Raw genomic sequence first — 22,183 nt, 5'->3', positions numbered from 1 at the left:
CACACAACAAACACCTTTAAATGGGAAAAGTTCACATCCTTCCCGCTCCACACTTCCTCTGGAATCTTAAAGTCCAAAGGTATTAATGGTCCTCTATTGATCAGGTAAGCTGCTGTGCTAACACTTTCTGCCTGAGTAGGCTGGGCAAGCCTGCTAGTGTACGCATACACCTAGCTCTCTCTGTCAGTGTTCTATTCATTTGCTCTGCAACCCCATTCTGCTGAGGTGTCCCTGGCAAAGTCTTTTCCATCTTGATGCCATTGCCAGCACAATACTTCTTAAAACCTGAATCCTCATACTCTCCACCGTTGTTGGATCTCAGCTTCTTTACTTTCAAGCTTGTCTCATTCTCAACCATGGCCTTCCAAGTCTTGAACACTTCAAATACTTCTGACTTGTGTCTCAAGAAATAGACCCACACCTTCCTAGTATGGTCATTAATGAAAGTCACAAAATATAACTTTCCGCCAAGTGAAGAGACATTTGCTAGCCCTCAGACATTTGTATGAATCAACTCAAGCCTTCTAGCTTTCGGAGTCTGATCCATTCTCTGAAAACTCACCCGCTTCTGCTTTCCAAATACGCAGTTCTCACAGAAGTCAATTTTAGTAGACTGTAACTTTGGGAGTTTACCAGAAGAGTGAAGGATTTTCATTCCTTTCTCACTCATGTGACCAAGTCTGCGGTGCCAAACATTCGGATCCTCTTTGCCATGTACCACGGCAATCGACTCACACCCATGTGTAGTCATGTAGAGAGTACAATCTTTTTTACCATTTGCAACAATTATTGAACCCTTCGAGACCTTCCAAGTGTTACTGGTGAAGACTGTAACAAATCCTTCACTTGCCAAATGCCCCACAGAAATCAAATTCTTCCTCAAATCCGGAACGTGTCTGACGTCCCTCAATAACCATGATGAGCCATTCATCTTGACATGCACGTCACCCTTGCCGACAATGTCACAAGGTTGTTCATCGCCGAGAAAGACTATTCCAAGGTCACCTTCGGCGTAGTTCTCAAAGAACTCTCGATGTGAGATAGCATGAAAAGATGTGTCGGAATCAAGTACCCAAGACTTCTTCTTTTGCTCCATCGAACATATCAAGGCATCATCTACCATCTCAACAACATTAACTTCTTGATTCTTTTTCTTGTTCTTATTAATGTTGTTGTTGTTTCTTGGTGCCGGGCAATTGGGACTATAGTGGTTAGGCCTACCACAGTTGTAGCATACAACTTCACTTAAGTCTCGAGGTTTGTGTTCAACGGCTTTGCAATTGGGGGGCTTGAGATTTCGATCTCCCCCTCCACTTTTTTTTACTACGACTCCTGTTTGACTTTCTTCCCCTACTTTCAGTGCTCAATGCCGACCCTAAAGTTTGACCCGAAGATGAAGGACAATCCTGTCTTCGGATTTCCTCGGTTAGTACCATACTAACTACGTGCTCAAACTTCAACTTGGTCATTCCTGCAGAGCTACTAATAGCCGCCATAGTCGCCTTCCAACTTGGAGGCAATTGTCCAAGTATCGCCAAAGCTAGCACCTCATCACTAAATGTAATCTCAACCGACTCCAATTGGTCCTTAGTTTGGTTGAATTCATTTAGGTGATCCTTGAAGGAGGTCCCCTTCAACATTCTCATACTAAATAGCTTGGTGATCAAATAGACTTTGTTCGCGGCCGAGGGTTGTTCATACATCGTAGTAAGTGCCTCCATGAGTGACTTCGCTGTCTTCTCGGTTTTAATATTGAAGGCTAGTGATTTTGAGAGACTCAATCGGATTGTGGCCAATGCCTTTCTATCTTGCAAATCCCATTTGTCTTGCGGAATCTCATCATGCTTCCCACTTATCAATGTTTTCATCAAATCCTTTTGATAGAGTACGTCCTCGATTTGCATCTTCCAATAGCTGAAATTTGTTATGTCAAACTTCTCTATCTTGTAGCTTTCCTTTTCGGTTGTCATGACTTCCACTTGAACCAACACAATGGTGGAGACTCTCTCAGAGGAATTTCTTCAAACACCTAGCTCTCAATGTTAAAGGTGGATTCTTTCCTCACACACCTTGTTCCAATAATTCAAAACTGAGCTCCGATACCACTTGTTGGGAGAATTCACTAGAAAGTCACACCTCAATATAGCTACTTTCTATCCCAAATGATTTTAACTTGGAGATCACACCAAGAAAATCACCCACTCAAAACTTTGGTAGTTATCACAACAAACTCAAACAAGCAAAGCCACTAATTTATCATCACCCATAACAAGCAAACAATAAATAAGGAAGTAAATAATGCAAAGAGACACAAAGATTTAGGTAATTTGGTAAATGTTACCTACATCCACACAAAGAGGAGTTTCCTTTATAGTAAAGATTGGAGAGTTTACAAGAGGTAACAAGAATCAAGAACAAGAGGCCTCACTCAAACCTTAGCTCAATAGAGCTCCCACAATACTCAAGAAATGAATCTCTCAAAAGTTGTCTCAAAATCCTATTCTATTTCCTTTATATAGGTACACATAGAAAAATGTGAGAAAATGGGCTTTGGGCTGAAATTTTGAAAATCAGTGAAAATTTCGGAAGGCATGAGCGCAGGTCGCGCCTCGGCCAAGGCTAATCCGAGCATGGGTCGCGCCCATCTCCAGTAACTTCAGCGCGGGTTGCACTCCCCTCTCCAAGCAGAAAAATCATGAACGCGGCATACGGACACCGGAGCAAAGCTCGACGGTTCCACAACCCAACAAATATATGGTAGCTTTTATGTCAAAAGGAACTCTTGTAGATGCTCTCAAGTTCCAAGCACTCCAAATAAACTGTGCTATACAAAGTAGACCTACTTTTACATATGGGTAATTTCCCAATTAGTAACCCATAATGTCAATGTGTTCCCAAGTAGTAACCCATTTCCAATTTTGACTTTTCAACGCGGTTTTTGACAATTTTGCCCTTCAAATAAAAACAAAATACTTTTCTCTCTCCTTTTACAATATCTCACCTCTTACACTTTTCTCTCTCCTTGTCCCCATGATGTTGACGTATTTGAGTTTGTTTTTAAAAAAACAGTACTATCTCTCCTCTTACACTTTTCTCTCTCCTCTTCCACTCAATCATTGATTTTTGAGTGTTTTTTTTTAAATTTCTTAACTAATTAAAATGACTAAAAATATAATAGATAAAAATAATTAATAAATAATAAAACAATAAATTTAACACAATCCATCTTCATTCATATAACAAAATTCATATTCCTTGCAAAATAATAAAAGATACCTCATAATAAAATTAACAAAATATATATTCCATTAAAATGATAAAATTTATATTATTTTCAAATTTATTACATCAATCCAACAAAATCGAAATTCTAAGTCATGAAGTAGTTTCATCAGTAGATGGGATAATTTTTAGTCAATGTACAACGCACATCAGTAAAGTTGCTAATATACAATGCACATGAGTTTGTCAGTCCCTCACTTATAAGATGAAAATAGACAAATGAATTTGGCGGGAAAACTATTAAGCAGGAATAATTGAGCGGAAAAACTGTTAGCGAGAAAACAAATATGATGAGTAAAGTTCTTCGATATACGATTGCATGTGAGTTTGTCAGTCTCTCACTTGTAGGACAATGATGTCATCATAAACCCAAACCCACTGTTCTTTTCCTCTTAATGGCATCCACTTCTTCCTATATGTATCCATCATCGTTTCCTTTGTGTACCAATGCATGCAAAAGTCATATGCACATATCTTACCGTCATCGATTGCCTTCATAGCATGGCTACAAGGAAGACCAACCTGCTGAAAGAAACCGTAAATGCAAGTCTTCTCCAAAAGGTCTACGGTGCCAGTACAATCCACTGATTGCATAGAGTAATCACTTGCCCTTACCACTGTGAAAGGTCTACTCGTATATCTCGACGAGATGAGCACATCCTCGGCTGATTTGGTCAGTTTTGTCTTCAGCTTTGACGCCATCACCCGGTAGTCATAGAAATGTTTCATTATGTTCAACCTGATACCATTGACAAAATGAGATGTCACTTGCATAGCTCTCTCTGGAAGTATCATATTATTCCAGCTCTATGTGATTTGTGTAACAAATGCCATACCTTCTCCTTTTAGCAAAAGCACAACACCACGACTCTTTTGGAATCTTAACAATCTTTGCATAACATTTGTTGTCATAACAATACATTTGGCTCATTAGTCTTACAAATTCTGCTTGTTCGTAAGCTTCAGCTGCTCTCTTCACCTTCCCTTTTGTCTATTGCTTAGTCACACAGTTTGAAATGTGTTGTGCACAAAAGCAATGAACCACATTAGGAAGTATTTTAGGCACGACCTAAAGAATGCTTGCATGCCTATCAGAGAGAAGAACAAAATTTAGCTTAGTCCCAACAACAAGGTCTCTCAACTTTTCCAGAAACCAATCCCATTGGTCATAGTTTTCCTTCGGGACTATAGCAAATGCAATTGGAAGCACGTGGTTATCACCATCCGCCGCGATAGCAGTTAGTATAACTGACTTGTACCTACCTGTCATGAAAGTGCCATCAATCATAATCCATGGGCGAAGATATCTTTTTGTAAGCTTTCGGACGGTGGCCAGAGCTAGCTAACAAACAAACGTTCAAACTTGTGGTCATGGGCGGACGACGTTAATAGCTCGGTGAAACAATCTGAATGCACTATTTTAAGTTCTTTACAATAAGGGTTTATTAGTGAAAACCCCCCATTTTATGACATGCTTTTGTGTTTACCCCCAAATTTTGAATCATCACAAAAGTCCCCACTCGATCCCGGCCCCGTTCGGAAATCATCCATATTTGCTCTATTGGCTAAAATGCCCTTGGGGGTAAACACAAATGTATGTCACCAAATGATCATATCCCAAATGAAATTTCAAAATCTTTTAACATCAAAATTCGATAATTGAGTCGACTCGGGACCAAAGACAATCACTTAGTTTTCCAATAGTGATTCCAAAGTGTAGGTCATCAAAAAGCTACCAATTAGGGCTACCAATTATTAGGCGGGCACAACCTTAGGGCCGGCTCACGGTGAAGCGGGGAGGTACCGGAGTTTCTTTGAACGCTTTATTCACATCATTACTTTCGTGATTGATGGCCTAGTATGCTTACTTCATTGGTTTCACGTCCCAAGAAGGTGGTATACTTGAAGGTTCTTCTTGCGACCTTAACAAGAACCGGTTGATCTCCTCTTATGTTACTTCTGCTTAGTTTAGTTAGTCACGGTGTCTACTCATTCTAGCTTACTTAATTATAAGTGATGAATTAGTCACTCTTTCACGTTAATTTGCTTACTTAATTATGTTAGTGGGTTGGAATGATGTTACCATAAGCCTAAAGCGGCTTTAAAATCTGTATTTATTTGTTATATTTCTTGGTCTAGGTTTGAAATCAACATGCATATAATGCCAGTAAGATCTGCTTGAGCAAAATCAACTAGTGTATTCAAGGGTAAATTCCCATGCCTCGGGGTTATAAGGCGTAGGCAAAAGATACTCCAGATTATACTTGAAGTCATTTCATTGGCCTATTTATTTGGAAATGGTGCAAACGATATGAAAATGATTGTTCAGGTTTATAGTTATTCTCCCAATAATAGGAACTCAATTATATATCACACAAAATTTATGGTGCATATGGACATATGGTGATGAACGCTTTGGAATCACTATTGGAAAACCGAGTGATCAGGCCGGTTTCTTTGGTTTTGGGTTTTAATTGGGGGAAGATGATGTCGACTCAATTATCGGAATTTTGATGTTAAAAGATTTTGAAATTTCATTTGGGATATGATCATTTGGTGACATACATTTGTGTTTACCCCAAGGGCATTTTAGCCAATAGAGCAAATATGGATGATTTACGAACGGGGCCAAAGACGGAGAGGGGGGACTTTTTGATGATTCAAAATTTGGGGGTAAACACAAAAAGTATGTCATAAAATGGGGGGTTTTCACTAATAAACCCTTACAATAATTTGGCAACATTTGGTACGACTCACTGAAGTATTCCCTTATCTGCATGAAAAAAAGCCAAACTAACATAGGTTAGTAGTTGCTATTGTTGTTTCGTTCATCTTGATGATATAGCTAAGGTCTGTTACCTTTATGTATTGCAATTTCTTTTTTCCAAGCAACTTTATATCGACACATTTGTATGCGGTGTGCACTCTTCACCTCAACTGCAAATGTTTCGGAGCCATATCAATATTGTCCCTAAGTTTTGATTTCACAACTTCTAAAACCCATTTTGCAATTGCTTGATGTTGTGAATATATTCCTTAGTATGTAGCTCGCTCACAGTTTAACAAATTACAACGTAGAGAAACTTAAAAATAAAATAAAATAAGAATAATAAAATTAACGAAGTTGGTTCCAAAACCATAAAAGTTACTGACATATGTTTTAAAAGTAACTACTAGATACATACAATAGATCCAAGAGATACTTGACCCAAATTGTACTTAAGAACTACGAGTTCAACATTCAACCAATATCACTGATTACAGGTAAATAAATTACAACTTAGAGAAACTTAATAAAAAAGAATAATAACAAAATAATCATCGATATCACTATTTTAGTACCTAAAATATTAAAAGTTACTGACAGATGCTTTAAAAGTAACTACCTAAATATGTACATTAGATCTAAGAGATACTTAGCACAAAATGTACTAAAAGAAACATGAGTTCTGCCTTTAACCAATATCATCGATCACAGGTTAATAAATTACAACTTAGAGAAACTTACTTGAAAAATATAAAAAAATAAAAATAAATAACTTACATCATTTGAGTACCCAAAATCATAAAAATTGCTGATAGATGTTTCAAAAGTAACTACTAAATATGTGCATTATATCAAAGAGATATTTAGCTCAAAATGTACTAAAAAAACACAAGTTCAGCATTCAACCAATATCATCAATCACAAATCAATAAATTAAAATTTGTAGAAACTTAATTGAAAAAAAATATAAAATAAAATTATCACCACCATTTCAGTATCCAAAATAATAAAAGTTGTTGAAAGATATTTCAAAAGTAACTACTAAATATGTGCACTAAATCCAAAAGATACATACCCAGCCCTAGCCTAAAATGTACTAAAAAAACATGAGTTCAACATTCAACCAATATCATTTGGAGAAACTTAATAAAGAAAAAATAATATAAAATAAAATAATAGTCACCATTTCAGTACCCAAAATCATAAAAGTTGGTGAGATATGTTTCAAAAGTAACTATCATATATGTACATAAGGTCCAAAATATACTTAGCCCAAAATGTACTTAAATAACACGAGTTCGACATTCAACTAGTATTTTCTATATGTGACAAATATATTTATTATTTTATAACTCGATCACAAATCAATAAATTAAAACTCAGAGATATTTATGCTAAAAAAACAAGCATTTTAAAAAATATATATATATTTGGTATGTAAGAAATAATATTTATAAGTGACAAACAGATTCGTCATTATGTAGCTGATATATTGTTTGAAAGTAACTACAAAATTCATACATTATAGGCAAGAAATTTTTTACACAAAATGTATTGAAAAAAAACACAAGTTCGTTTTTCAGGTTCTTCTAAAACACCTGCTCCACAATCAAATATCCAACACTATTGTCAATTCAACTTATCACATTGGAATTTTTTCTCCATTAGATAATTTACCTTTCAATTTTGAACGTCTTCAAACTACTAAATGAAAAAAGAGAGATTGGGAATACCTTTTGACAAAGTTGTTACTTGACAACTTACCTTTCTTACGTCTTAGAACTATGATAAGGTTTTAGCGTATCCAAACACACAAAGGTAAAACCTTTTTCATTTGTTGTACAACTTTTAAGTGTAGCTAAACTAAATGATGAGTTTTACATCTTGTTGAACTGATTTTTTCATATCTCTAACAAAAATGGATTTTTGTAGATTAATGATGAAGATACAAGCAACCAAACTAAAATATGAAGTTGATATTTGTTTATTCCGTGTGAATTATATATGAACAAAAACTTTAAAATGGATAATATAATTGGTTGTAAGAGATAAATGTAGGATAATGAAAATGGTAAATGGGGAAAAGTGAATAACAAGAGAATTGAAGGATTAAGAAAAAAAAAATTGAAAAAAAAATATAAGAAATTATGTGGAAATGAGTCGAGTAATAAGAAATGTAAGAAGAAAATGAGATATCTTCTTTGTTTTCCCCCCTTAACTATTTTCCCCTTAATTATTCCCTCCCCAACTATTTTCCCCAATTTATTATGTCTTTTGTCACCTTACAAGTGAGAGACTCCATTGACTCACATGCAATGTATATCGCGCAATTTTACTAGTGTTAATTGTTTTATCGCTAACATTTTTCCACTCAATTATTTCCCCTTCAACATTTTCCGCCAAATTCAGGTTGTCTATTTTCATCTTATAAGTGAGGGACCGACAAACTCATCAAGGCGTTGTATATCGACAACTTCCATTGTTATACATTGACTAATTATTATTTCATCTACTGATGAAACTACTTCATGATTTAGAATTTCGGTTTTGTTGGATTTTGATGTAATAAATTTGAAAAGAATATGAATTTTATCATTTTAATGGAATATATCTTTTGTTCATTTTATTATGAGGTATCTTTTATTATTTTGCAAAGAATATGAATTTTGTTATTTGAATGAAGATGGATTGTGTTAAATTTATTGTTTTATTATTTATTAATTATTTTTATATATTATATTTTTAGTCATTTTAATTACTTAAGAAATAAAAAAAAAATACTAAAAAATCAATGATTGAGTGTAAGAGGAGAGAGAGTACTGTTTTGTTTAAAAACAAAACTCAAATACGTCAACATCATGGGACAATGAGAGAGAAAAGTGTAAGAGGTGAGAGAAAAGTGTTTTGTTTTTATTTAAAGGGCAAAATTGTCAAAAACCGCGTTGAAAAGTCAAAATTGGAAGTGAGTTACTACTTGGGAACACATTGACATTATGGATTACTAATTGGGAAATTACCCTTTACATATTGTATTTCTAAGGTGCAAAGGTTATAATTCCCCTTGCGCGTGCCAAAGAATCTGCGTTTTGTTTTTGTACATAATCTTGCTACTGTCTAAAGTAGCGGCCGCTCCATGAATTAATAAACTTTAGCACAAAACAAAATACAAAATTACACTTGACAAACGATAATCATATTTTTATGAAGTATACAGAATCAATTTTCTGTACTTTCTTATTTGTTAGGGCATCTCCAATGGAGGGTGTAAACCGTATAGAGTGTAAAGTTTACACTCTAAACATAAAAAAACTATTTCCAATGGAAGGTGTAAACCGTAGATAATAGACTATTAACTAATAGAATGGGTGGGGAATTCCCCATCCGGCTATTAGTTGATAAATAGCTCGGGCGACACTCAACATGACGTTTCAATAAACTTTATTTCCGCACGTCACTCAAACACACGTGTGTCTTGCATAAAAAAAAACCTGGAGAGAGAATAAAGCAAATGGAGAATTCATCTTCTTCCTCAACCCGTCAAGACAGAAAAGCATCAAGTAAAAACTGAACCAAACCCTGACTTAAACTAGAAGAGCGTGGTTAGTTTACTGAGATGGGAAGTGTGGATAGCTATATCTGTTTTCCGATGCTTCAAAATGCTAGAAATTTGAAAAACAGAAAGAGTTCATTCCATTTGTGATTGTGATGGTCACTTGATATCCCTTTACTTCATCAAACTTGATCTTCTTTGGAATAAAGAATGCTACCAACCTATAAAACAAGACATTCTAGTGGCTAAGATGAAAATGATACCATCAAGAGTCGTATAAAAAGCAAAAATTGAGAACTAATTATACTAAACACGGATGTTCTTTGTTTGTCTATTTGGATTTTTTTCCCCCCAATTGGAGAGGAACTCCAAACAATTGCAAGACAATCCATCATCTGAGACCTTATATGTGCTCTTTGGCAAGAATCGGAAAGAACCCAACTCTTTTTAGTCCAAAAACAAGAGATGGGGCTGACTGATTTTGGTGGGGGCGACATATAAGACGACGTCTACAACCAAAATTAAGTGAGACGTCATTTAGAGTGACGTCCGTTTTCAAAATAACAACTTCTAAATTTTATCGCATTGGAGCTGTTCGAATGTGTAAATTTTCACACCATCTATTAGTGTAGACTGACAGTTATAAAATCCTAGTGGCTCCAACGTGGAGCAGATGTGGAGGTGTAAATATCCACCCCCATTGGAGATGCCCTTAGCAATTGGGATTAGTTATTATTATCTTTAACATCGAATGATGTGTCCCACTCTGCAACGCATAACTAGTAGAAGGTTACTTTGGTCACTGGGTGATCGAAAGTTACTACTTCGAGACATTGTCTTTGGAAGCGAGTAGATTCAAAATAGGTCCTGGCATTGATCTTCACATTTGGCTACTGAATTCCGAGGCAAGATTGCCTTTGAATGTGTATTTTTTATTTTGAGTTTTTGAAACACTATGTATCACACTCACTTTACTCTATATTCAGCCAGTACCATATCAACTGAAATTAACTGGTTCTATTATGAAGTACAGAGCAAGGACCAATATATCGCCGATATATATTGGTATTTTGGTACACTGATATCGATATTTCCAATATATATCCACCGAATATAGAACCTTTTTTCCGATATATATCGAAATTTATGATATAAAACTTTATATCACCGATATAATCAATATATCCGATATTTATAATATATATCAGTTGACTTTTTAACCATTTTTTAATATAAATCCGATATTTCCAATATATTTTCGATATATTTTCGATATTATATTTCCGATATTTTAAATAGTTTGGACTGGTCACCAAAAAAATAGATATATCCGATATATATTGGTTTTTACGTACACCGATATATTCATCGATATCGATATTTTAGGCCTTGGTACAGAATAGTTAAAATCAACTGAAATCAATTGGTCAAAAGTCGTTTTAGTTCTCATGGCTCTATTATGAAGTACAGAGTAGTTAAAAACAGACCCTTAATCAAACTAGTAGGGTTGGTCATCAAGCTACTCGTGTCGAGCATTAGGGTGCTCAAGCTCGGTTTGTGTATCTCTCGAGTTGAGCGCAAGTTTTGTTTGAGTTTTATTTCATGCTTAAGCTCGAATCATCGAGTATTCGAGTAGCTCAACGAGTCTAGATTCCTATTTTTCTAGACTACAAATTTGAATTCGATCATAGGCTCTAGAACTTGATTTGACTTGTATTATGTATAGATTCGACTTCAACCACAAATTAGAGATAATTGAACACAAATAGACTATAAATTTTACCTCAAGACCAAAATAACTTGCTAAACTCATTTAAATAAAATACTAAAATGCAACTACAATTTACTAATACCACAATAACCACTATCAAACAACTGTTTCAAGGTGTGCACGTTACAAATACAATCAATATGTGTTGAGTAATTATAATCTAACAAATCAGCATAAATAATTATCCCAAATAAGTGTTAACATAACTACGTAAAATGCGAACTGGGAGTATCTCGCGAGCATCTCGAGTTCGAGCTTGAGTTTTAAAATGTGCTCAAACTCGACTCATTTTATTGAATGAGCGAGTTTGAGACGAGCCTTCGATGAGCCGAGCTACTCATGAACAGCTCGACTCGATGACTAGCCCTACAATCCCGTAGTACCAAGTGGGTGTGAGCATGTAATCTAAGTGGCGAATATTAAACTTTATTTCTATTACAAACAGTCGCACATTGCAATATTCAACTCCCCTTCGCTTGATTAGTACACAACGTGTGAAGGTGTGTTTAGTATACTAAAAGGTTTTACCTGCAGTGTATCCTTATCCTGGTCAACTGTATGTGTCTTTAGCAGATGCTAAAACTAGATTATAGTTGACATTACGAATTCCAGAGTTCAGAAACCACCTCATTTTCCTTCCATTTATATCACTCTTGTATAAGAGTATCGTCACCTTTCCCAAATCTCTCAATCATTTCTTTCTTCCTTGACGAGATGAACAACACCATTAACGCTGGTGGAGTGCTCTCAGAAAGGATCAATGGCGTTGGCTATTTCTTTGGAGTGACAGTTGGCATCATCGGCCTCATCGCTACAATGGCCCTTGCCTCTTTTTTCTGCAATCGCGTCCTCACGAGACCATCCCCGCCTCAACAGAGCTCTAGAGACGCACAAAGTAATTTATCCATAGCAGTTGAAATAGGCCTTGATGAGACCACACTCCAGAGCTATCCTACTCTTCTCTATTCAGAAGCTAAGTTCAAAAACAAAGAAACTACTTCATGTTGCTCCATTTGCTTGTCCGATTACAAGGACACTGACGTACTCCGCGTCCTACCTGACTGTGGACATGTGTTCCATGGGAGGTGTGTGGACCCTTGGTTGCGACTGCATCCCACATGTCCTGTCTGTCGAAAATCTCCATTACCGACCCCCCTCTCAACTCCTTTGGTCGACGTAGTCCCCTTGGCATACCAGCAGGTATGAAAAACTTGTACAAGGATAGGAACCTGAAGAACTAGGTTAATATATGTTCAATTTTTTCCATCTGTAAATTAGCAATCCCATAAGGGCACCATCTTTTTGTAAAGCTCTCTATATCGAAAATTTACATATTATGAAGTTCAGATTTACTAAATCGACCAACTGCTAGATTCTAAGGCAAAATCATCAGGGGTAGACTATTTGGCCACGTAGAATATGCTAGATTGCTTGTCAATATGTTCAAAGGAGAAGCCACATCAGTTCTAGAAGGACCAGATCAATTAATAAAATAAGAAAAGTAAAATTAGTAGTCTAGACTCTACACCCTTTTGTTCTGAAAGAAAGTTCGATGGTAGACTTGTCTTACATAAGGTATAGAAAGTCCTGGGGAGCGATACTAAGACAAAAACATTTGGAGAAAAAAACAAGAACATAAAAAACTAATTGATCGTTAAAGTATTTATACACTTGTGATTTAGGATTACTAGTCCTCTTTCTACCCATAATTCCTTCTTTTGTGCTACATTATTATTTTCAAAGTAGAATTATTATTTATTTGGAATTTAGAATATTTAAGTATTTTCTATTTAGAGTTTAATTAGCTTTAGAAGTGTAGGTTAGATATAGAAGTTTAGGTTTCTTGGTTATTAAGTATGACTTATCTATGTAAGGAGGCCATTATAGTTTAGTGCAGGATTTCAATTATCAAACTATCAAATCTCCAAAATTTAATATATTTTTCTCTCACAACTTCTACTATTCTTTTATTCAATCTTCTTCCTCCTTAAATCAACCCTCCCTTTTGAAGATCTCCGCATTTTTTCTTCTAAATCTCGTTCATTCTGCATCAACTTGTTTTTCTCTTAGTTGGTTTAAGCAGTAACCACTCAACAAGTGTGTTGTTATTTTGTACCTCCTCTGGATGAAATACTCTTGAATATTGCTGAGGAGGACAAAGCACGGAAGGTCTATGTAAGAGCTCCAAACCTTTAATATAGGTTGGGGTCACCTTAACCCTAAGCTTCATTCAAAAATAAAAATAAATGATACACTTGTTTGAAGAACAATTAAATACCTTTCTCCGCCAGTTCAGTTAAGATATAGTTTACTTTGTACACAAATCCAACAATTACCAACTAAACAACTCTAGACAAACCACATGTTTAGAGGACAAGCATCAGGAACTGTATACAAACAAATCTTGCTACAGTCAAAGCGAGATGGCAGGTTTGTACAAATGGAAATAGAATGTAAAATATGGTATTCGTAATGTCAAAGTGAACTCTCGAAGATGCTCTCGAGTTCCAGTCACTTCAGATAAACCGTGCAAAGCAATCCTTAACTTCAGATACAATGAAAACCATGTTGAGCAGAGTTTCCATGATGCAAATATTATACCTGTGGAAGACACGGTTCCAACTTCCCTTGGAGAAACCGAAGTATCTGTTGAAATGAACATGTTTGTTTGCCTCTTGATTTAGTACATAATCTTGCTACAGTCAAAAGTCGTCTGAGCTCTTTTGAATTGTAACTATTTTCAACATCTGGGTCTATCATTCTAGACACAGAATGTGCTAAATCAGGCCCTTGAACCCATAGTACTAAGTCAGTACCTTCTTTCTCAGATTGACCAGTGATTAGCTCAAGAATAAGCACACCAAGCTGGAAGACGACATCTTTGCCTTCTTGATCAATGCAACCTGCAAGGAGAAGGATTGAGAATGAAGAATTGCTATGAGATACACAGGGGGGATCACTTGGATGAATTACTGCGAGTGACAGCAAGGACTGTGCAAATATTACCCCTGGCACGTGAGTTGAGCGATGAGGCAATATGGCTTTCAGTAGAACAAAGAAGGCCCACTTCAGAAATCTGTGACAAGCTAGGAGCTGTTATTTTTCGAGAACTAATGTTATTGGCAGCAAAATGTTTCTTTTAAACAATACATCAGCTGGAACCTTCAGTCATTCAAATGTTCAAAACCTATGGTGCACACACAAATGAGCCTCACCTTGGCGACAAACTTCTCGTCCAACAACACATTACTTGAATTGATGGACACATGAGACATGGGTGGCTCACAGAAAAATTGCAGATACTCCTGCAGATTACATAAGGCAACAGCAAAGATATTATGGATCACAACGTGCTCAAACATGGACTCTTTTCTTCAGATAATGAAGTTGCAGTTCCTAATCACAGAACTTACTGGTCATCAGTCATTACAACAGAAGTATCAATATTAAAAATTTCAACATTAGGAAACACACTTAATACCAGAAATAACAAAGTTAGAAACATAATGAATAAATAGTAGCGCTTCCTGTATTGTAACTCCATTAAAAGGTTAGCAAATGTCATAAGGGAAGTCTAGACAATTAACTTCCAAATTCAAGTCATTTTGCATACAGTTAAAAGTGCTCAAAAGTCAAAAAGATCAATCTAAATCTCCTATTTTTTTTTGCTAATGTGGTGTTCACCGCACTTCGGGTGGTCCTAGTAGCCTCCGTCCTGCCCGCCCACCAGGAATTTCTCAGGGTAAGCCAGGGAGTTGGCTATTGCTCCCGCCTCTTAATTAGTCACTTTCCGTAACAACTTGTTTGGGATACTTAAACAGGCTCCGCAGATGTGCATTTACTGGAAAGTGTAGACTGCCATATGGGTGCACCTAACAGGCTAAAAGCTTAAATAATCTCACAAGTGGCCCAACAACTTGGTAATATTAAATAAACAAGCAATCCACTGTTAATATATAATTATATTGCATCGAAAAAAAAAAGTTAATATATAATTATACGAGATATTTAGTATGTATTTTATTGGAGAACCGGAGGTCCGGATGGAGAAGAAACAATAATGTTGCTTACATCAATAACTAGTGAAGTGTTCTGTAAAAACCTGGTTCAGGTAATTTTACTCATCCCAGTTCATCAGAATTTTAAGTTTCCCTTTCAAAACTAATTTCAGCATTTAATTGTAACTCAAATAGGTTTATTGACTTCCAATAATACAACAAAGTTCTGGAAATGTAGCACAGGCAGTAAAGAAAAACACTTTTAGACTCCAACAAGTCAGTGTTAGACAGCATCAAGTACTAAATAGAGTTTCTACATATGAACTTCACTACCATAAAAGACACTATACACTATCGTTTTTGGGAAGGCAAGTCTTCCGCATACACCTAAGCAAGCAGGCATTTCAGAGAACATGTGCATTAAGATAATATTGCGAGTCAACCACCTACCAAAGCAGCTGCTACACCTATGGCGATTTCCATCCTAGTCCTCCAACTCAAGGGAGTCTTGAGTGGGTCTGCCCAAAATCCACTCCATCAGATTCTTTACCATATGTTGAATATATAACAGCAAGGTTCATGTTTGGAACAATACCATTAAGGTGATCCTTTAAGCTTCCATTTTCTGAGTTCTCAAACACGAGAAACCTAGAAATGTTGAAAAGTATACACTATATTAGAAATTTTAGAAAAGCAACATGCACAAGGCAAAAGCATTTCAGATTTTCAGACTGGATTCACTACCAATGAAGGCCAAAAATGGTATGTTTTAATCTGATGTTTTTTTAATCAAATGATCCTAAAAAATGTCATATTCTTTCAATGATAATTTTGACAATATACACCAAAATCCAAAATAATTGAAAATATCACACTTTAAAACTCATTTTTCCCGATTCCATGGAAGTAAATATAATTCCGGAAATTATAAAACCTTGGCTTCCGAAGCGAACTCATACGTAAATGAGGGGTTGGAGGCATCGCTTGCATTCTCAATTTCAAACACATACAAATGACTGGCATCCAATTCAACGTCTCTGACCCCTCACTTGCGCAGCGTAGCTTTTGTTATAAAGTAAAAAGAAATAAAAGTTAACCTCTCAGGTCCCATTGAAAAGCCTCTAAGTGCAACCAGGTGGCGATGGTGCAAATCAGCCAAGAGTTTCACTTCTCTATAGAAGACATGATGAAAATCTTTCATTTCTTTCACAATAGCGACAAAACCATCTTGAAATTGAGCTTTGTAAACAGCACCATGGATATGATTACCGATGATTCTGCTGAATCCTCCAGTTGCTCTCTTTATCTCCTCGTACGAGAAGCGCCTAAAGAAAGGCAATGAGCCTAGAAGAGATAGGTACAACAAAGTTAAATGACCAAGATTTGAAGTGTTAGATCTAATAAGAGAGTGAGTGAAAACTGAAAAGAGATGATGACCTGTCTTGCGAGTGAAGTCGATGTGATCGGAAGACGAAGAGCATGAACTAAGAAAACGACGATGCATGTTCCCAAGATGATTACTATTCCAATTCTTCACTGTTGTTTGTTTTGCAGGTTTTCAGATAATATAAAATCATAAACACTCCATCAGTTCAACTTTTACTTTCGTCTTTGTAAAAAGCTTGAAAAGATGAAAATTCAAACTGTGAAAAAAGAAGATGGCGCTCGTTGCTGGGCTTCTGGGTCTAGTCCGGCCCAGATATCATCTGTTTTCAACTTCATTATGGGAGAAATGATGGCCTTCTCTTTTTTTCGACTAGTAATTTGTACTCAATCACTCTTGATGGTATGTAAAAACCAATGAAATCATATATCAATATACTCAGAATACACTCAATATACGTACCATTGTATCAATTACCAAATAGTCAATACACAGTGAATATACCATAAAACAAAACAGTAAAAATACAAAATATTTTTCTCCATAGCCGCCACATCCCCCCACCAGTCTAACTGTTGTTCGCTTTGAGTAGTTAGCACTAACTTCCATATTCATATTCTCATCCTCAAAAATCGCAATTGTTTGTGGTTCAAACCCACTACTCTTTGGAAATGCGATGGTAACCAGTCCTCCACCACTTTGCCATCAATATCACCATTAACAAAGGGTAGTTGTAATTTAAATTTTCTTATATTTTTGTTTTATGATATTTCCTCTTAACCTTTTTTTTTTTTTCATCTCATTTTGATTGATTTTGTCCTTGATTTAGTTTTCTATTCAACTCATCCTCTCATTGTTTGCGGAATTCATCCTCTCATTGTTTGCGGAATTCATCGACAAGGTAATTAACTAATCATTTGGTTTATCTTTATTTGTTTCTATTTTGTTTCTCTCAAGTCTCAACTGCCTTTTGTTAATTTAATAGTAGAGAACAAGTTTTTAAGTTATCTTTTGGCATATACATGAAGTAGGGGTGCAAACGGATAGGTTCGGATGAAAATTTATACCGATATCCGAATCCGACGGATATTAAAAAATTTATCCAAATCCGATTTCGGATATCCGAAACGGATATCGGATAATATCCGATCCGAAAATTAAAATTAATTAAAATTTTATTTGCTTTAAATAATTCATTTTACCACTATAAAAACTAGTATAATAATAAATATATATATTTGTTATTTATTATTATTATTTTATTATTATAGTTTTATATTATTAGTTTATGATTTTATATAATATTTTATACAATAAAAAATAAATAAATAAATTATATATAATAACTATTAATTTTTTAAATCGGATCGGATATTATCGGATGTGGATATGGCAGTATCCGAATCCGTATCCGAAACCAGTTCGGACATAAAAAAAATATTCGAATTTGAATCCGAATCCAAAATTTTTGGATAATATCCAATTTTTCGAATATGAATTCGAATCGAATTCGAATATTTGGATATCCACTTGCACCCCTAACATGAAGCATAAAGTATTATTTAAGGTATGGGTGTAATACGGGGCGGGCTGCATTAACATGTACTAGCAAGCCATGGACCCAATAGAACTCTAAAAAGCAGGGCAACATAACAATGTATAGAGCAAGTCGACCTACTTTGTACCAAGTGAAATTCAAACTTTCAAACAAAAACTTGTGTCCAATGAAAATATATAGAGCAAATCATATGTATTCTCTAACCATGACGCCCAAGTGCCCAACTAGAAGCATCTAGTCATCAAGGCATTAGTTTCAAACACGAAGGTAAATGGGGCAGAGAAATTGTAGATAAAAAAAAGGTAAGAAAGAGTTGCCTAACCTGTTTTGTATTCCTGAAGCACAGTACAGACTTCCCTTCCACCTGCCCAGTACGAAGAAGATGCCTAGTAGTCCACCTATAGGGAAAACCAAACCTTAAAAGTCAACAAATAATGATAAATTGCAAAGAGATGGCCACGTGTCCTCGTAAAGTCAGTATAGCGCGTCATAAAGAACAATGAAGGCCAGTGCTCTATTGCACCGTAATATATGTAAAATATTAATTCCATGACTAACTTAGTGCAAGCTGTGAATGAAACATAACTTATGTACCTGTGCACTTAGGAAATGTGTCGAAGTCAATTACATTGTCTCAAAGTCCACATTTCATTACTTATGAGACATATATCTCAACATCCAAAAATCAAAGAACAATAATAAAGAATCCCACTTGTCATGTTATGGTTCTGTACTGTAATGACCCGGAATTTTACCTACGGATAAACTGGTCATTTTATGTGTTAGTTCAGTGCCACTCAAAGTAATTGCGTATTATATGGTGAGGTTTAACATTTATCATTTGGTGGGTTTGGTTAATTGATATGTGTTTTTCATTGATGGTTAATTTTATGTTGGGCCTATTGTATTTTGGGCCATTATTTATATTACTAGTTTAAATTATGTGGGCTGAGAACTGTTTTGGGCATATCTCTGGGCTTCTTATATTATTGGGTATGTTTTATATTTTTGGCCCGTATTATTAGTTGGCATGCACGGCTACTTTTGGATGAGGATTATGGGGAGAACGACACCTATTAAAAAAGGGGAGAAAAGAGGAGCTGAGGAAAAATGGACGCCTCTTTTTTTTTTCCCATCACCTTACCTTAGATTAATTATCACTTCTTAGTTAAACAATCACACGTATAATACATCTAGATACTAAGAAGAACTCCTAGAAGAATGGGATTGCTCGGATTCATGAGAGTGTTTTGATGGCTGAAATACATGAAGGGGAAGGTTAGGTCCAGTAGAGTAGATTGTTACCTGTCTTTGTTTTAGCTAGTGAGGGGATTGGATTGTTGTGGAAATAGCTTGCAGAAGGAAACAAAAGAGGGGAACATGCTCAATAGTAACAGAAAGGGGAGGATATGGACGAAAAAGAAAAGTCAGGGGATGAAGAAGCCAAAAAGAACCATGGCAGCATCAATTTTCACCACCTTATTTGAAAGTAAAGGTTTTTTATATGGATCTTTGTTTTGTTAATTAGGAAGTAAAGCATGTATGGATCTGATCAAAAAGGAGAAAGGGGGTCTTAAATAGTGAGTTTCTGGAATATTAGTATTGGAATGAACTTTGGTGCTGTACATACTTGTCTTGATGCTCATTTGATAAGGCAAATTCTTGAGTGGGCCAGTCACAAAGAACAAGTGCAGTTCTACTTGCGGCGTCTCAAAGGGATTTTGAGGGGTTCTTAATAGACATTAAGAATTCACACTTAAATCTTATCAGGTAACCTCTATCTTTTAGTAGTAGAACACATATAGCCATAAGCCATCAGGTGGTATGCAACTATAGAACTTACAACACGTACAGCTTAGGAATCAGATGATAACTCACCATATAATTTATAAATTAGAAAAACCGTTGGTCTTGTATGTATTTTGTTTCCATCTGCATGTTATTCCTATAACTAATCTATGATTGAATTTAATATAATCCCTTTAGATATTGTATGCATATGGAGATTTTTTGGTTTTGGAGTCTAGTAAGATGATATATTATTGCTCGTTAAGAGTTTTAGAATACATGATGTCTCAGTCTGCCAGGCCGCGCAAAGCCAATTATAAGCCGTATTCCAGACCATTAGCTAGTCAGTGACAGGCCGCTACAGGCCACTGGCAAGGCTGCACCATGTCACAATAGGCTATCTGGTTAAGCCTTTACAGGCCACAGGCCAAGCCACTGCAGGCCATTTCCGGCCAGACTGCTATACTCTTACCTATTTAATTAATTATCGTTTGATTTTCTCGTGTAACTATATTTTAGTAGAATAGTAAGGAACTAATATTATTTTGGTGGTATTGAGATTTTGTTCGTTTGCTTGAGAATTCGGGAAAAACCTTGAACGAGTAGAAGGGACATACAAGGTAGAATACCGATTTAAGGTTGGGAATCGGTTAATTAGTGGATGTTATATAATTAGAATATGAGTGCGGAATCCATACCACCTTCCTCATCGGAAATGACTTAATTCATTCCTATAGAACTACCTTATCAATAGGAGAACTATGATTGACTTGATCCCTAAATGGGTACATAAGCAGCCACCCGGCTCAGCCGCTTTCATAGGAAAACCCACACCCTTTGTAACAAGGAAACCGGTTATTCTATCTATGTTACTACTATTTAATTTGGTTTTAACATATGATTCTACATGTTAAGCACGATCTTAATCTCGTAGTACGTAATATCTAACAATAGTTATTAATGTTGATTGTTTAAGTGTGTTCTTAAATATTTGTTCAATTAAGTTAGTACACGGGGGATTTTATAAGAAAAATGGTAAGCCAAACATTGCGAGGTAGCTGAAAGGTAAGCTGTTAAATAAATCTTGTCAGCTGTTAATAAATTTAATTCACATTGATTATTATATACTGGCTAACCATCTAATGTTGCGTGTTAGAGAGTGTTCACAGGGACGAACATGCTCTTTATAAGACAGAGAAGGCATACGTGCTTGTTAAGAAAATTTTAACATGCAGCGCATTCTGATTGCTACAGCGGTTCCTTTAGCTATGTCTTTTAGTTCTAAATTGATTTCTTTTAAGTTGTTTTGTATTAATTTAGTTATAATGTTAGTTGTTTGTAATTATAAATCCATATTAGAATGAATTCATTATTTAGAAATTATGATGTTAATTAGCGTCCAAGGGTGAAAGACCAATCTAGGGTAAAAGATCGGTTTCGAGCGCTGTAGCTACTTGATTTAATTGACATTTGTCGAGATGGTTAATTAGCCGGTGCCACGAATCAATATATCTTTTAGTAGTTGGATTACGGCTGAGGTATTTTTTTATATATTAAATGGAAGTATATTATTTGAATTTCAGGTTACGACAGATTTTAAATTTATGAAATGTTGGAAATAAAGATGTAATTCTGTCAAATTTTTTTTGAATGCGATGTTCAAAAGGTGTTTTGTATTTTAGTTCTAGTTGGTCTCATGTAAGTCAAATCCGCTCACGTCTTGGTTTATTAGACGGTTGAATATTTGGATCGAGTTATTTTATCTAAATATTCAATTGTTTGAAAAATTGGGACGCTACATGTATACTTAATTAACACATGTTAAGACTCAACTAGATTTTCTACTACATAATTTTGGCTTAAAAAAAAATATTTTGATTAGAAAAAATTATTCTAAACAGATCCAATAATAAATGATGAAAATATATACAAGTAGGTTGCACTAGTATATGAGTATACAACTGTACTTAAGCTGCATAACTTTAATCAAAACAAAAAAGAAAGTATTGTGTATAGGAAAACCAAAGCTTACTAACATAGGAGTCACACCTTCATAAGGGTGGAATTTGAGCCGAGGGTTCGAGA

General features: G+C 35.4%; 1 protein-coding gene and 1 long non-coding RNA gene across 2 annotated transcripts; one reads left to right on the top strand and one right to left on the bottom strand.

The window, feature by feature from the left end:
- Window positions 1-13,625: 13,625 nt before the first annotated feature.
- On the bottom strand, window positions 13,626-17,489 carry LOC147486095 (putative receptor-like protein kinase At1g49730). The gene is made up of 7 exons (XM_086570302.1): window positions 16,806-17,489; window positions 16,466-16,712; window positions 15,964-16,016; window positions 15,819-15,886; window positions 14,586-14,675; window positions 14,377-14,446; window positions 13,626-14,273 (listed from the first exon to the last, which is right to left on the bottom strand). Exons 1-7 carry the CDS (start codon window positions 16,870-16,872, stop codon window positions 13,966-13,968), a joined length of 903 nt encoding a protein of 300 aa, XP_086426428.1. The 5' UTR covers window positions 16,873-17,489; the 3' UTR covers window positions 13,626-13,965.
- A 51-nt stretch (window positions 17,490-17,540) lies between these two features.
- On the top strand, window positions 17,541-21,779 carry LOC147486094 (uncharacterized). The gene is made up of 2 exons (XR_015200918.1): window positions 17,541-20,080; window positions 21,682-21,779. It is a non-coding gene; the product is annotated as an uncharacterized LOC147486094 (long non-coding RNA).
- The last annotated feature ends 404 nt before the right edge of the window (window positions 21,780-22,183 follow it).

This window comes from Coptis chinensis, chromosome 7 (genome assembly GCF_015680905.1).
Source record: "Coptis chinensis isolate HL-2020 chromosome 7, ASM1568090v1, whole genome shotgun sequence".
NCBI classification, from domain to species: Eukaryota; Viridiplantae; Streptophyta; class Magnoliopsida; order Ranunculales; family Ranunculaceae; genus Coptis; species Coptis chinensis.
Note: the sequence above shows the minus strand (reverse complement) of the source record. Positions and strands in the feature narration are given on the sequence as shown.

What these genes read in the sequence shown, in the direction of transcription:
- LOC147486095 (XM_086570302.1), bottom strand. Translation starts at nt 16,872, where the DNA reads ATGCATCGTCGTTTTCTTAGTTCATGCTCTTCGTCTTCCGATCACATC. An exon ending in CGACTTCACTCGCAAGACAG is followed by an intron (nt 16,713 to 16,805) that starts GTCATCATCTCT and finishes TATCTCTTCTAG; the next exon opens with GCTCATTGCCTTTCTTTAGG. An exon ending in GCTCAACTCACGTGCCAGGG is followed by an intron (nt 14,274 to 14,376) that starts GTAATATTTGCA and finishes TTCTCCTTGCAG; the next exon opens with GTTGCATTGATCAAGAAGGC.